At 34.7% G+C, this 15452-nt stretch overlaps 1 protein-coding gene across 1 annotated transcript in view; it reads left to right on the plus strand.

The window, feature by feature from the left end:
• The first annotated feature begins 606 nt into the window (after nt 1–606).
• LOC145689293 (ATP-binding cassette sub-family G member 4-like) overlaps nt 607–15452 on the plus strand; it is a 68428-nt gene continuing 53582 nt past the window's right edge. The window contains exons 1-3 of the mRNA XM_081763432.1: nt 607–688; nt 1900–2017; nt 9860–10049. Coding sequence (XP_081619558.1) covers nt 607–688; nt 1900–2017; nt 9860–10049 — 390 coding nt within the window. The remainder of the gene's footprint in view (nt 689–1899; nt 2018–9859; nt 10050–15452) is intronic.

Consider the following 15452-nt stretch of genomic DNA (forward strand, 5'->3'; position numbering starts at 1 on the left):
TTTCCGATAGAAATAACTTGTACCATACTATAGAGTCGTTAATAAAATATTAATATATGAAAAAATAAACAAAATCATTAAATCCATTGTATAGAAATTAACATTCTTTTCTTTTTATCTTCCGGTAAATTATTATTTTTGTGGTAGTTTGATAATTTTGGAGAATACAATAAAATCTTAAAATTTAAAATTTCATCCCGATAAATTAAACGGTATGTTCAGTAAACAAAAGTACAAACAGTGAGACAAACAAATAGATAGACACTTTTTCGGTATGTGGGAACCGTGAAACGTGTAAATCCGATGTAATCTCGAAGTTGATTTTTTTTCACGATCATTTTACTTTCTTTTCCCATTCCGACGCGCTAAAGAAACAAACTAATCCAACAAAGAACTCGAAGTTACTTTGAAGGTCAATCCTTGATGCTCTCCCCATTGAGTATATCATACATTACAATAATTATAAAACTTTCCCATATAAACTATAATGGACTGACGTATTTTCAAACTACGAGACTGTTTTGCATTATTGCGTGCTCTTTCTGTGGATTTACACTTGTAGGTGCTGTAAGTGGATCTGTATTGTGAGTTAGACTCACAAGCAACATGGCATTAGATACACAATACACTAAAGCTATAACTATAAGCTTCAAAGATATTTCATACAGCGTGTCAGTTAAGAAAAGAGGTTGGTATTTGTGATTTAATATATTCTTAAGTATATAAGTGCTTATGTGTATGTGTAAAACGTGTTGTCATTATGCCGAGGGTTTCAGGAGACAGTATTCTCATACTTTTTACAGTATAGTTTTAATTTTTTTTACAGCCAGCCTAAGAACTAAAGACCGAAAGTTGTAGCTAAATAGAATATCGAAAATGACAAAATTAATTTAAAATAGCGCTCATATGTCCTTACAGAAAGCTCACGTTCGATGTTAATCTACACTAAGGCTTGTAAACATCACTATAACTCTAAACGAGAATGAATCAAGTGAGAAAATAAGAAAGAAAATTATCAATTATAGAAATATTAGTATCATAAACATAAAACTGCAAAGAAAATATGCTAATGAATAACGTGACCAAACACTACGTTACAAAGTAAGCTAGAAAAAGAACTCAGTTCGCATTCGGTAAACCCTACTCTAACACTTAGTAAAACAATTATGCCATACAACACAAATTCACTTTTGATTGTAGGATATAAACATTTTCTTCAGGTTGTCCATATACAAATTATTTTGTCTGTCCATAAAGATGAGTTTGAGGTGTGAAGTCGTTTTACATCTATCGATATGGCAGGATGATATTCGAAGTAGTCCTACGTCACAACCTTTGGAATTGTAGTCTAGCAACGTCAACCGCGCTCTTTATGTACAAAAGTTGATCAGAAAGTAATACACAATCCACTGTAGCATGGTACTGGGAAGTACTAGAGAAATGTAATATCTCTCGGCGATCACACTATTCGAGAAAAGAGAAGAAAGAAAGGATTGGGGAGGGAAAAGGAAGCGGCCTAGGGCCTCTATGTAAGGTACTATTCCGACATTTTCTTGGTGTGAATAAGGAAAATCCAGAAAAACCTTATTCAGGATGGCTGGCCATAAAAAAGTTTTTTACACTGTTTCAATCGACTGCTATAGAGAATTTTAGTTGCTATATAACTGATGCAAACGTCTTATTGTTGTATATCTCTCCTAAAATTTCAATGATGCTCTTTTGGTTATGACCTACTTTATCTTATGGGTACATTTGTATGTATTATGGAAATATTAACTCATTTTTATGCTTTAGTGACATTCTCCGCATTTCGGTAGACTCTGATGTGTTTTATTAAAACTCCACTCATTTAGAAAATATTAATGTAAACAAATTATTTGTATTTGCTTTCCTTTCTAGAATCAAAAATGATTTTACATAAATTGAATGGGCGTTTTCTTGGAGGAAGACTTACCGCAATTATGGGACCGTCTGGTACTGGAAAAACAACGCTATTGAACATATTATCTGGATATGAGTAAGTATTAAATTGTGTTAATTCACAAATCTAATGGTTTTACGTCTCTCATAATAAATAAATAAATAAATAAATCAAGTAATTTAAACTTATCTAATCGAGTTCATGTAAACGATTTTCTCAAGAGGAACTATAGATTTTAGTTCGTTTATGAAGCTCAAATTATATGTCGCCTAAATCAGGACCGAATTTACCATAATGCTCACTTTACTAGCAATACGAGGTGTGACACACACACACACACACACTCACACACACACACTCACACACACGCACACACACACACACACACACAAAAACAAGACTTAGTGTGTAGCTTAAAAACAGAGTGGAGTTGGCAACAACTGTTTTGCTGACCTCATTCCACACACGTCCTCTATCCATGTGTCCAGTTTCGACCTAATCGATCACGCCAGTACGGAGTACTGCGTCATTGAATGAACACGTGCAACTGCATTCTGCCGGAAAAAAATGTCTAATATAAAAACCGAAAAAGACAGCGAATCAACAAGTTTCTTGTGAAACTTAAGAAATGTGTTGGAATTTGTTGTAACACGTGATGAGCCATGAATTTTTACCTATGATTCAGAAAGTAAGCACGAGTCGATGCAGTGAAAATCTCCAGGATTCCCAAGACCCAAAAAGCACGCAAAGTCAAAATCAAAATTCAAGACAATGTTAATTGTCTTCTTTGACATTAATGGAATTGTAATGATTAAGTAGGTTCCCAGTGGTCAGACTGTTAATCAACACTACTACATTGAAGCACTAAAAAGACTTCGTGGAAAAATTAGGGAAAAAGGCGATAGTTTTGGAGTGATGGATGGCTGTTGCACCAGGACAATGCAACACGGCTCTATCTGTCCAGTAGTTTCTGACCAGCAAAAACATTTATGTGATGGGGCATCCTCGTTATTCACCTGATTTGGCTCTATGCGACTTTTTTTTATTTCCTAAAGTAAAATCTTACTTAAAGGGAATCCATGTTACCTCAGTTGAAGAGGTTCAGACAAAACCGGAGAATATCCTGAAGGGCCTTCCAAAAACCTCATTTCAGAACTGTTACCAGCAATGACAGCCCCGAATGCTGAAGTGAGTGAATGCTGAAGGGGACTACTTTGAAGGTGATAGTGTCACAGAGAACTGATTCTGTAAGTACAATGATTTATTGGACCAGTCTATTTTATTTATTTATTTATTTTTTTTTTGTGTGTGTGTGTGTGTCACACCTCGTACGATTTACCATCAATTAAAATTTTGTACAGGTGAGAAGAGAAATTCCCCTTTCAGCCTAGGGGCAGGAAAACATTAATTCTAGCTCTGCCTGAAATTGAAACTATATATAAAATCTATCATAAATAACCCTTGACAACATAGCTATGATCAATCGGTTATGTATAAACACTGACAGGGACAGTTACATAAAAGCCTGACTACATAGAAATACTAAACCATACTAAACATACATAGGTTTAGTACATAATCACTAGATGTGGCATAAACATTGAGCTGAAACCAAATTGTACGATATTTTAATATATGGACTTACCTAAAAACTCGGTATGTTTCACATTACGAGAATATCTTATAATTAGGGCTCGGAAGTTGATCTAAAAATATATTTAAAAAAGGAAATAAAAACTGGAAAAAAGGACGTAAAAATAAGACTCAATTCAATTAGAATTACATATTTAATGGATATAATGCTCAAGAATGCTCAAGCTTCTGGTAGGTTAACTGTCTGTCCTTCCACAAACTGAAGTACAAACTAAAATAAGAAAATTTTCCCATCCTCAACCCCTCTGCTGGAGGACATTGTTAAGACTCCTTATCTGACTTGTGATTGTTGCAGATCTGGTCTTATCAGTCCAGTCTAGTGTTGTAAAGGCCCGAAAAAAAAACAGAAATTTTGGGTAAAAACCCAGTTTTTACCGTTTTTTTCCCAAGCTTTTAAAAAGCGGAAATATTGGAAAAAATTGAAATTTTCGAATATTTTACCACAATATGTTTTAAAATGAAAACTATTTTATATTTACTAGTTTACAGTTTAGATAATTGAGTAGTTATGTTTCTTCTATTAGAATAGGCAAATTTTGTGGCAACAAATATATTTGTACCACTCCTTTAACGTTAGCACCGTGATAGTATGGACTTATGACTATAAAAGATCCTAAAATATAATCCTAGTTAGAATTATTAATATAGACGCATTTAAATTATCTTAAGTAATCTTATAAAGTTACCGTTTTATTGCAGGGAAGTGTTAAATAACAGTGCCAGAATCATTTTAGTTAATACCCGTATATTAAAATCAAATATAGTATACATATTGTCCTTATGCTGTGTAAAATTTCCGGAAATTTTGAACCCATTAGAAAAAATCTTTTGTTTGGAAATATTGGCAAAACCCGGAAAATATAATTTAAGAACTAGTGTTTCGCCTGATACTAATCTTATTTGTTGTAACGTGTCTCCAGCATATATACAACGTATTTCTCTAGCAGGAAAAATACTTAAAACAACAGGTTTTAATTTTACTTTTTAGTTTTCTGATTTCTGGCAAAAATTCTTCTTTATTATTTGTATATTTTTCGAACAACTCAAAAAGAGAGATGATCTTATTTACATATACACACATAAACCGCACAAGTGCGTAAGTTTGAGCAGAACAAATATATTAAAGAATTTAACATGTGAAATTTCCGTTCGGTATTATTAAAGACTAACAATATACCCGTTCTTCGCGCGGAGAAAATACGTTTCATTTTGGATATAAAGAGCACCAAAATTGTCACCAATGAACTAATGGACCCCAGAAACTATGAATTCGACACTAGTATCAGTCATTTTTATTTACTTTTACATGTCACTTTTTCCCCTTTAGGAGTGACTAATGGGGGCTGAATTTGAATTTAGACGCCATCAGTAATGTCACTGTTCATCTCAGCTAATCCCAAAACTAATATTGGTCATTTTCGATCATTTTTTATATATTTCCCCTCTCCCCCGCCCCAAGTTACGAGGATGAATTTTGATTTAAACGGCATCGGAAGTGGTACTATTCATTTCAGCGACCCCAAAAACTAGATATGGATTCGACACTAATATCGGTCATTTTCGATCATATTTATATATCTCCCCGCCCCCAAGTTTCGTGGATAAATTTGGATCTAAACAGATTAGGAAGTGTTATTGTTCATCACAGCAACCCTAAAAACTGTGAATTTGACACTACTATTGGTCATTTTCGATCATTTCTATATATCTCCCCCTCCCCCTGCCCTTAGGTGACGGCTCTGAATTTGGATTTAAACGGCATTAGAAGTGTCACTGTTCATCTCAGCGACCTAAAAACTTTGGATTCGACACTAATATCAGTCATTTTCCATCATTTTTTCTATATATCACACTTTTGCCCGTCCCTCAAGTTTCGGCGTTGAATTTGGATTTAAACGGCATCGAAAGTGTCACTGTTCATTCGAAAACTATGGATTCGACACTGATATCGGCTATTTTCTATTATTTTTATATATCTGTTCTTCCCCCTCCCCTAAGTTGCGGGCCTGAAATTTTATTTAACAGTATCGGAAGTGTTACTGTTTATCTCAGCAATCCCGAAAACCATGGATTTGACACTAATATCGGTCATTTTCCATCATTATATATATATATATATATATATATATATATATATATATATATATATATATATATATATACAGTAGAGCGTCGATTATCCAAACGTCGGTCAACCGAACGACCGCTTAACCGAACTGTGTACTCGCTCGCACCTGTTACTCTCCCACCCTACCGTCCATCATCCCCCTCACTCCCAAACCAAGTTTCCCACAGCAGTCGCTGCACTGAGCCACCGCTGGCGGAACATTGCTTCTAATGGGGCTTTCATAGGGCGCTGCTGACCGGCCAAGCCGCCAGTCGCTGTGTTTCAACAATCAACACACTTCTCTCGGTTTGGCACTGGCTGTAGAAGTACAGTCCAGTACAGTGCAGTACAGTACAGTTTTCAATGGTCAGCGAAATGATGTAAATAAAATGTTTCATTGAGAGTCTGCCAATGCAGGAAGACAATGCATACAATGCGTCAATTCTTGCATAAGCTAAATTCTGTAAATTATGAAAAGAGAGATTGTAAGCTTTTGTGAACATTTCACACATTCACGGATATGAGGAAATTGCTTAGAATCGGGAAATCGAAGTGTGTCGAGAGTTGCAGTTTTTGAGTCTTGACACAAGGAAAGAATTCGTTCTTCCAAGTGAAAGGAGGTCACACGTGCCATCCAGCAGACGACAGGAGAAAATTCTAGAAGGACCAGGTTGAACAAAACCAGGAGACGGGAGGTCTTCGGGGCAGACGAGATCAGTCTTTGAGATCAGTCTTTGAGAAGTCTTTGAGTGATCAGTTACCGTGATCAGTTGGAGCGACAGAGAGCGAGACAGTCAACTGACAGTCAACCGACAGTCAACTTAGAATTCAATATTCTATCTACGGAGATCGTCGAGTCGTCTTTAGCATTTGGGAGTAAACCAAACTCAATGCTCATCTACAGCAACCATTAATTAGAAGTATCAACTTGGCGATACAGATACAACACCTAGATCATCAGCGGAGCGTCATCTGAAGAGATAAGGTATGTGTTACTCCTATTCAGGGCTCAAATGTTCAATTCTCGATCGGCGATACTCGACTGGCAAATATTCCGATTATCCGTAATTACATCACAACACTTACATTCACAATTTTTATCTAAGAGAAATATAATTGTTATTGAATGATTGAAGTAAATGTTTTATTACCAGAATCAATTCCCGATTGGTATTTGTAAATTTAGTTAACCTCTCGCACATGTATATGAGATCATTCCCACTCATTCTAGATGGTGAGTGGAAGGCGCTCAGTTTCACTCAATTAGCATCCCCAAACTAGGCACAGAGTGACTGGGTTGGCAATATATATATCTTCCCTCCCCTTCCTCCAAGTTGCAGTGCTGAATTTGAATTTAAACTTCATCGGAAATGTCACTGTTCATCTCAGGAACTCCGAAAACCATGAGTTCGACACTAACATGAGTAATTTTCAATATATATCCACACTTCCTTCCTCCAAGTTGCACTTTCAAAGTAAAATGGTAAAATCCATCCCAGGCCCGAACCTCATCTATGTTGAAATTTTTTATTGGGATCAATCTGGTGGCTCAAGAGTTATTAAGTTACAAATATAGTCACTTTCATTTTATATATGTAGATAAATTGTCGCATTAGAAAACAGGTATTTGTTTACATACAAAATTATGTACATAAAGTTTATATTAAAGTCTGTATTTGAATATTAAATAATAGTAATTATGTCTTAGTGCATGAATATTAGTGAAATTTGCTTACTACTCTTTCTTTTAAGAAGTAATTTGGTTAAAAATAACAAAATTTCACCAGGACAAAGAGCACATTAAGAACTCAGTTTCATTCAAGAGCTCTATTTGTTACAACAGAAACCCTTCATGATGGTAGATGTGTATGCAATTGTAAAATTTCTGTAATTAATGCACAATCAGGAGTAAACGACTAGAAGACACATAAAGGAAATGAGCGTAGACTATTAATTTTCAAGAATAATTACAACTGTTATATTTTCGAATGCTTTTTTTTTTTAAATATTCACAATATTGAAATTTCTCAATTTATATTTTTCACGCCTTCGAAAAAAAAACGGTTCAATTACTAGTAAAACTAACCTAATACAAATATTTTTGTTTTTTCCCAATTTTTCCAAAATTTCCGGAAAGAAACCGGAAAAACTGTTTTTTACCAGTCGTTTCAAAATTTCCGGAAATTTTACAACACTAGTCCAGTCGTTGAAGAATGTCTTATGTTTTGAATTATCTTTACTAAAGAAAACACGTTTAACCCTCAGAAGCCGAATGGGGTAGAATACATTTTGTACCCCACACCTTGAATTTTGCTTTTCTTTTCTGTATTTTTTGCGCGATTTTAGCCATTCTTTTTCTTGCTGAATATTTTTGACCTTTCTGTGTTTGCCACATGAAATCTCCTGTGGAACTATTTCAGTTTTGCAATGTGTACCCCTCTGGGCTTCCATGTAATTTTTCCTGGAATGTGTCTATTTTTGTTTCCAACAAATGACTCTGATTTTTGTGACATTAGTAAGTAAGATGTTATTCATCAGTAGTGCGAACATTTGAGAACTTTATAAAATTTTAATATAAGTGGTTATTTCTTTAAGCCTTTTTCCTTTTTCCTTTTTCCCTTTTTTTCTTTCTTCCTGGAGTTTATTTTTCTAGGTCTATGCATTTAGTCAACAAAACCTCTTGTTATCGTTCATGTCTCTTCTCTGGTTATTTGGCGTTCAATTTGAAATAAAAGAATTTAGGTGCATGTTTTATTTATAAATGTGGTGATAAAAATGGCAAGCAGATACCTTAAGAGGACGAAATTCAAGCGGCATTAGAAGAAACAGACGATCATGTTATCATTGAGAGTTCGGAAGAAGACGACAATATAGAGAGTGAAGATGAAGTTCCGGACGAGTTTTGTATAAGTGACAGTGATATTGATAATACAGGTGATACATTTGAATCTAGAGGTGATACAATATGGCACAGGAATCCTCCACATCCGTCGAGACGTCCTAAGTCAAATATTTTAGTCAGAAAACATGGTTTGACACAAATCTCTCAATCCATAACCACTATGGAGGATAGTTGGAAAATAATGACGCACATTTTTTTTGTTTTATGTGAAAATGAGCACACATTTCTTGTACTAAATTTTCCAATAGGTTTTCGTTTCTATGTGTTAACTGAGCGGGCTGGCGGAATGCGGGTTGTCTATAGAGGGACAATCATTTGAAGATCGATATCCCCGAAATTATTGACACCCATTTTTTTAATTATTATTTGGAAATTATTGCACAGTTTTTGCAGTAAGTTTTCCGATAGTTTTCATTTCTAAGTGTTGAGTGGAAGGCCTGTCGGTATGTGAGTTGTCTACAAAAGTCGCTTCTTTGAAGGTCGATGTATCAATACTTTCAAATAAGCACAATTTTTCATTTTATGAGGAAATGGACACACATGTTTTGCACTCAATTCTCAGTAGGTTTGAATTTCTTATCTTTAGCCTGGATAAATGTACGGGTTGGATAGTGTTTTCCCCGTCCCACCCAATTTTAAATTTAAATATCATTGAAGTAATGACACTCGCAATGTTTTGTTTTATGTGGAAACGAATGCACATTTTTTGACCTAAATATTCGATATGTTAGTAAAAAATGTGCGTTACTGGGTGGAATAAGCAAAACGGAGGTGACTTTGCTATGACATGACGCGGTAATTTTTCTTCCCAGATCAGTGTATCTGAAGCGTTTTGCAGATATAGTGAGAAAGTGGGAAGGGAATTCATCTTATATTAGAATGATGCACTGTGTAGATAATGCTTGTTCAGCTAGTATAGATTACAATAGTATTAGATTATAAGTTTCTATATGGTATTATCCAAGTGTGAGAAAGTAGAGTTGAGGCTGCAGTTGACTGGAAAGGTCTGTCTCAAAATTGCTTTTATCTTATTAACAAAGACTTTACACTAACCTTAACATAGCCTAGACTTATAGCACATCTGGATAAACTATATTTATTTTTAAATCCTAAAATAGCCATTAGAACTGCACGATACATCAGGGTTGAGAAAGTCTGCACTATATGATACTTCGGTCGGGACATTATTCTATTTATACCTTCACGCATCATAAATTTGAATTGATTTACGAAATGTTTTACACAAATTATCCTAGATTTTTCTTTTCCCTTTCAGTTCGATGGATCCTGGAGGATCTATTCTTGTGAATGGTTGCGAAATAAACGTAAAAGAATTCAAGAAAATGACCTGTTATATAACACAGGACTTTAAGTTTCTTTCATATTTGACGGTTTATGAAACCATGAAAATTGCAGCAGATTTGAGAATGAACAGGACAATCACGAATGAGGAAAAGAATTGGAAAGTAAGTTGCTAATAAAACATATGATTTTGAAATTAAGTTAAATATATTTTATTTTAAAATTTCTTTTAGACACCAAATACATAAAATATAAATTAGAGATTTTCGTTTTATGCCAGTCTGAAGTTTTCAGTGATAGATCTAATTACACACTGTTTACTGATATTGTACGAAGGAATAATCGGAAAGTATTTGCAAAATATATTATGGTTTATGTGTAAGGTATAGCTGGAAGGTGAACACACCTGATGATAGAGGACATTCAACACTTCTTGACGTAATCACCTTTTCCTGTTCAAGCTCATGCCACAACGGTAGGTAAGGTTTTCCATACCGCTTGTACAGAAATACGCGTCAGGTTCTCGCAGTCACCGTGAGGCATCGTTTTGACATCGTAACATATCAGATAATGATGGGCAGACACGTTCTGCTGCAGAGGAGGAAAAAGGTAAAAATCACTGGGGGCTATGTCTGGTCTGTAGGAGATGCTCTAGTCGCCCTCGGCATAAGCGCTGAATACATTCAACAGTTTTTGTGCTGAAATGGAATCTCACATTATCAGCCAGAAGAATCACATAAAAGTAAAGGAGACCAGAACGTTTTCGTCTGACAGCAATGCACAACTTCAAAAATGTCTCGCAATACATTTCAGCATTCATTGTTTCTCATTCTTCCAAATAATCGCTCAGTAGCACACCTGATCAGTCTCAGATTACAGTGTACTAAACTTTCCTGGACGAAGTAACGACTTTGAATTTCTTCTTCCGTGGAGAAGATGCATGCTTCCATTCCATGGATGCCTGCTTACTGGATAGAATGGATAGAATGAAATATTGTTTCATCTGCAGTCACTACTTGGTGAAGAAACTTGCTGTCCTACGCTGCGTAACGCTACGGAATATTCAGCTACGCTGTCATTCTGGTTGTCGGATAATGCCATTTCGAGCACACTTTCCTACACTTAAGAACAGTAATCACAATATATTCTACACAGCACCATATAGTAGTTCCAGCTCAGCTAGTATTGAGCATAATGTTGTTCTGCCCACATGAATACACTCATCTACCCGTGCACAATTCATGTTAATTCCTGAAGTACTCGGTCTATTATTTTGTGTAGGGTTTTCATTAACAATACTGGTCCGTCTTTCTTTGAAGGCAAGCCACGTCATTGCTCCATGCTTTCTTGAAATTGAACCCTACCCATACATCTACACAATCTGTCTATGGCGAAGTGTTTTTGACCCATAGGAACGGCATCACTGCCCTCACTTTTACTTTTGACCAATTTTCCTGACGAGTCACAGAATCTTAAATACTCGCTTCTCAGGTATATATGGTCAGAATTAAAGTCTTGAAACTACAATATAAAAATGTTATTAATCTACAAATACATTTTTTAAGTTACGGTAAATAACACAAAAGTTATAATTTTTGTAACCTGTTATCGATCATGTCTTGTAATAAATCCATAAATAAATTATAATTTTTAAATGTTAAAATCATGGTCTATTTGGGCAATACGTCAATTAATAAGTATAAATATAAATCATAAAATAATTTTAATACATTAATCTGACGTTAACACGCATATATATAAAAATTATTTGAAACGTAAAAAATAGTAATTGAAGATTTATGAAAGATTGGGGGAAAGGTTTAATAATATGGAACATACTCTTAGAACTTAAAAGTTGACGCACGAAATTGTGTAAGACTTAAATTTTCATTAAACTTGTTTATCGCAACATATGGGAATACCATCTCTTTAAAAATGTTTTGTTGATTAGATATCATCTTTGAGTGTGTTTTATAAAACCTTTTCTAAAACTCAAGGTAAAGGAATTTCACCATAAAGTACAGTACATACGAAACACTTATATAATCAGAATCTAAAGAGCATGAGAATCCAGGTATATTATGTTACAATTCTGTAATTACTTCTTTGAAGATTCTCATTTCGTGCATGCGTTATTATGAGCAGTATGAACGTCACTATTACGAGAAAACAAGTACAGATACAATCTGGTGGTTGTTAATGCACTTTTTACGTGAACAGTGAATAAATAATTATATAATCTATTCATGCGCGCCGAATGCGTGCGTGCTCCGGGACTCCAGCACCCACATAAATAATCTTGAGATTGCGGCGCATCCACAAGATTTTAATTTTGATAGAGACAGTATATATATAATTTTGATAGAGACAAGTATATATATTTCTTGCTTGCAATTATCAAAAAATAATAAGCAATTAAAACGTTGAGATGGAAGGTAAAATTTCTAACCTCTAAAACATAATTATTTTGTATCAAATGTGTTTGTGCAAATGCAATCAAGCAACACACTTAAGTTTGCCATTTTGTAGTTTATGTTCACAACAATATCCTTTCACAATTGTTTTTGCAATACCATTAAAATGATTGATTTTAAGAATATTTTTTAAAATTTTACTTTGTATGAATGTGAGGTTTTCTTTTAGTAATGTGTTCATAATATCATTGCCTCTTGCAATCATGTAAGGTGTTTAAAGTATACATTTAATGTTACGATTACAAATGTTGAGAATGTTCATTACAATGTCTTTAATTTTGCTTTTTAAAAAAACATGTTTCTCTTGCGTTTAACCCTTTTAAATTTCTTGGCCTGTATACGGGCCATTGCGTCGACCTTCGGAATTTGCTTTATAAATCTCTAGTAAAGCTTTTCACACCGGCTTTTAGCATTTATTCAAGTATGGAAGCATCAAAGAACATGCTTTATGGACATTTTGCAGTCACGTGTGCGATGCCTGAGGGCAGTGACGTCATAAACAACGAAGGCGGCTTTTAAGAAAAGGGTGAATTTTAGAACTTTTTATTTAAAAAATTCGTGACGCATCCCTATTAATCTTAGAAACATAGTTTGTACCTCGTTGGTTTTGTTATAAAGCAGAGTTTTCAAATGTAGCACTCAAATTTCCCTATTATGTACCAGAAGCGGCAAAATTCCGCCCAAATCAAAAAAGGGATTTTTTCAGAAGAAAATTTCCCTTTTTTCTAAATTTCTCCTCTCAGGGACATACAGACATAGTAGAAGTGGTACCGTTAGAAACCTACTCTTATTTGGAACAAAGCGAGATACAAATCATGATCCTAGAATAAATAGAAATGTGCCAGGAAATTTTCCAATATTTGAATTCTTGCTGTATTTACACATTTTGAGTCAATTAGTTTAGTAAAGTATCTACAGTATTATCACTATTTATCCTAAAATCACGAATCGTACCTCGTTCTCTTCGGCATGAATCGGCCTTTCGAACGGTATAACTTGCATATCCGTATCGTGCACCTGAGGGGAGAAAATTCCCCCAAAAGGGAAATTTTTTGTAAAAAAAATCCTTTTTTTTTTTCATTTTGGGCCCCTTTGTGCGCCCCGGGTGGTAACCCTCACAAGGTATGATTCGTGTTTCTCGACAATTAAGCACGTGCCAGGAAATTTTTATCTAGAATTCGGTGTTTTTTTTCATCCTATAGGGAAACATGCGTATTTTTGAGACATGGGTCAATATTTTTCTCGCCCTTAGTTTTTAAGATATGAGATTGGTAATTCGTACAGTTATTACATATACTATGTAGTATATTTCGAAATATTTTGGGCGATGAGCGTTACCACCCAGGGCGCACAGAGGGGCCCAAAATTGAAATTTTTTTTTAGAAAAAATCCCTTTTGGGGGAATTTTCTACCCTCAGGTGCACGATAGGAATATGCAAGTTATACCGTTCGAAAGACCGATTCATGCTAAAGAAAGCAAGGTATGATTTGTGTTCCTACGACAATTAGGAATGTGTCAGGAAATTTTTATCTAGAATTCGGTGTTTTTTTTTTCATCCTATAGGGGAACATGCGTATTGTTGAGACATGGATCAATATTTTTTTCTAGCCCTTAGTTTTCAAGATATGGGATTGGTATTTCGTACAGTTATTACATGCACTATATAGTATATTTTGAAATATTTTGGGTGCTGAGCGTTACCACCCGGGGCGCACAGAGGGGCCCAAAATTAAAAAAAATGTTTTTTTTTTAGAAAAAATCCCTTTTGGGGGAATTTTATACCCTCAGGTGCGCGATAGGGATATGCAAGTTATACCGTTCGAAAAGCCGATTCATGCTAAAGAAAACAAGGTATGATTTGTGTTCCTACGACAATTAGGAATGTCAGGAAATTTTTATCTAGAATTCGGTGTTTTTTTTTCATCCTATAGGGGAACATGCGTATTGTTGAGACATGGGTCAATATTTTTTCTCGCCCTTATTTTTCAAGATATGAGATTGGTATTTCGTACAGTTATTACATACACTATATAGTATATTTCGAAAAATTTTGGGTGCTGAGCGTTACCACCCGGGGCGCACAGAGGGGCCCAAAATTGGAAAAAAATGATTTTTTTAGAAAAATCCCTTTTGGGGGAATTTTCTACCCTCAGGTGCACGATAGGGATATGCAATTTATACCGTTCGAAAGACCGATTCATGCCAAACAAGACGGAATACGATTCATGTCCCTACAATGATTAGTCTTTATGCTGAAGCGGATTGGATAGAAATTGACTAAAAATGTATTATCGAAGGAAAATTGGTAAATTGGCTATAGCGTTAATACTATTTTTCCCCGTACATTCTTCGTTCCTCATTATTTTCACAATGAAGCAAAGTTTGGTTTGGTACTATTCGCATTGCGTGTCATATACCTGAGCGGAAAATTCGCGATAAAAGAGGACTTTTTTCAAAAAATCCCTTTTTCTCACTTTGAGCGGGAATTTCTCGCATTTGGTACGTAATAGGGAAATTTGACTGCTGCAGTTCAAAACTCTGCTTCATTACAAACAAACAAACAAACAAAGAAAAAAAGAAAGAAAGAAAACGTGATAAGAACCATGATCCTAGCTTCAATAGTGTTGGTACCGTAGCTGCTTGACTGAAAGCCTAAAAATTACCTTAAAAAACCCAAAATTTAAAAGAGTTAAATCGGTCATGTTACCAACTGAGGTAGGTCGGTCCCAATTTATCCTTATAGTACTGGTATATTTTACTCTCATACTTTTTTTTCAGTTTCATGAGGTCTATTGATTGGTATATTTCATCTTTGAACATTTTTTCTATCCTGTTTTACATTCTACGTCAAATCGATAACACTGGGTCTGTGTTAACCATAACACCGGAATGGTAGTTAAACTGCCACCATGGGCTGTGTTATAATTGAGTTATATTAACACAATTACTTATGCTTTGTATTATGAATGTTTCTAAGGAAGGAATCAGTATTAAAGATTGTATTATAAATTGTGGTTTTATTAGTTATAAACTTTCAAGGAAACAATTCGTAAACTTTATTAATGTTATGTTATATTTCATGCTATGTAAGT

The sequence above is a fragment of the Thermobia domestica genome, chromosome 7 (genome assembly GCF_964235325.1).
Source record: "Thermobia domestica chromosome 7, izTheDome1.hap1.1, whole genome shotgun sequence".
NCBI lineage: Eukaryota > Metazoa > Arthropoda > Insecta > Zygentoma > Lepismatidae > Thermobia > Thermobia domestica.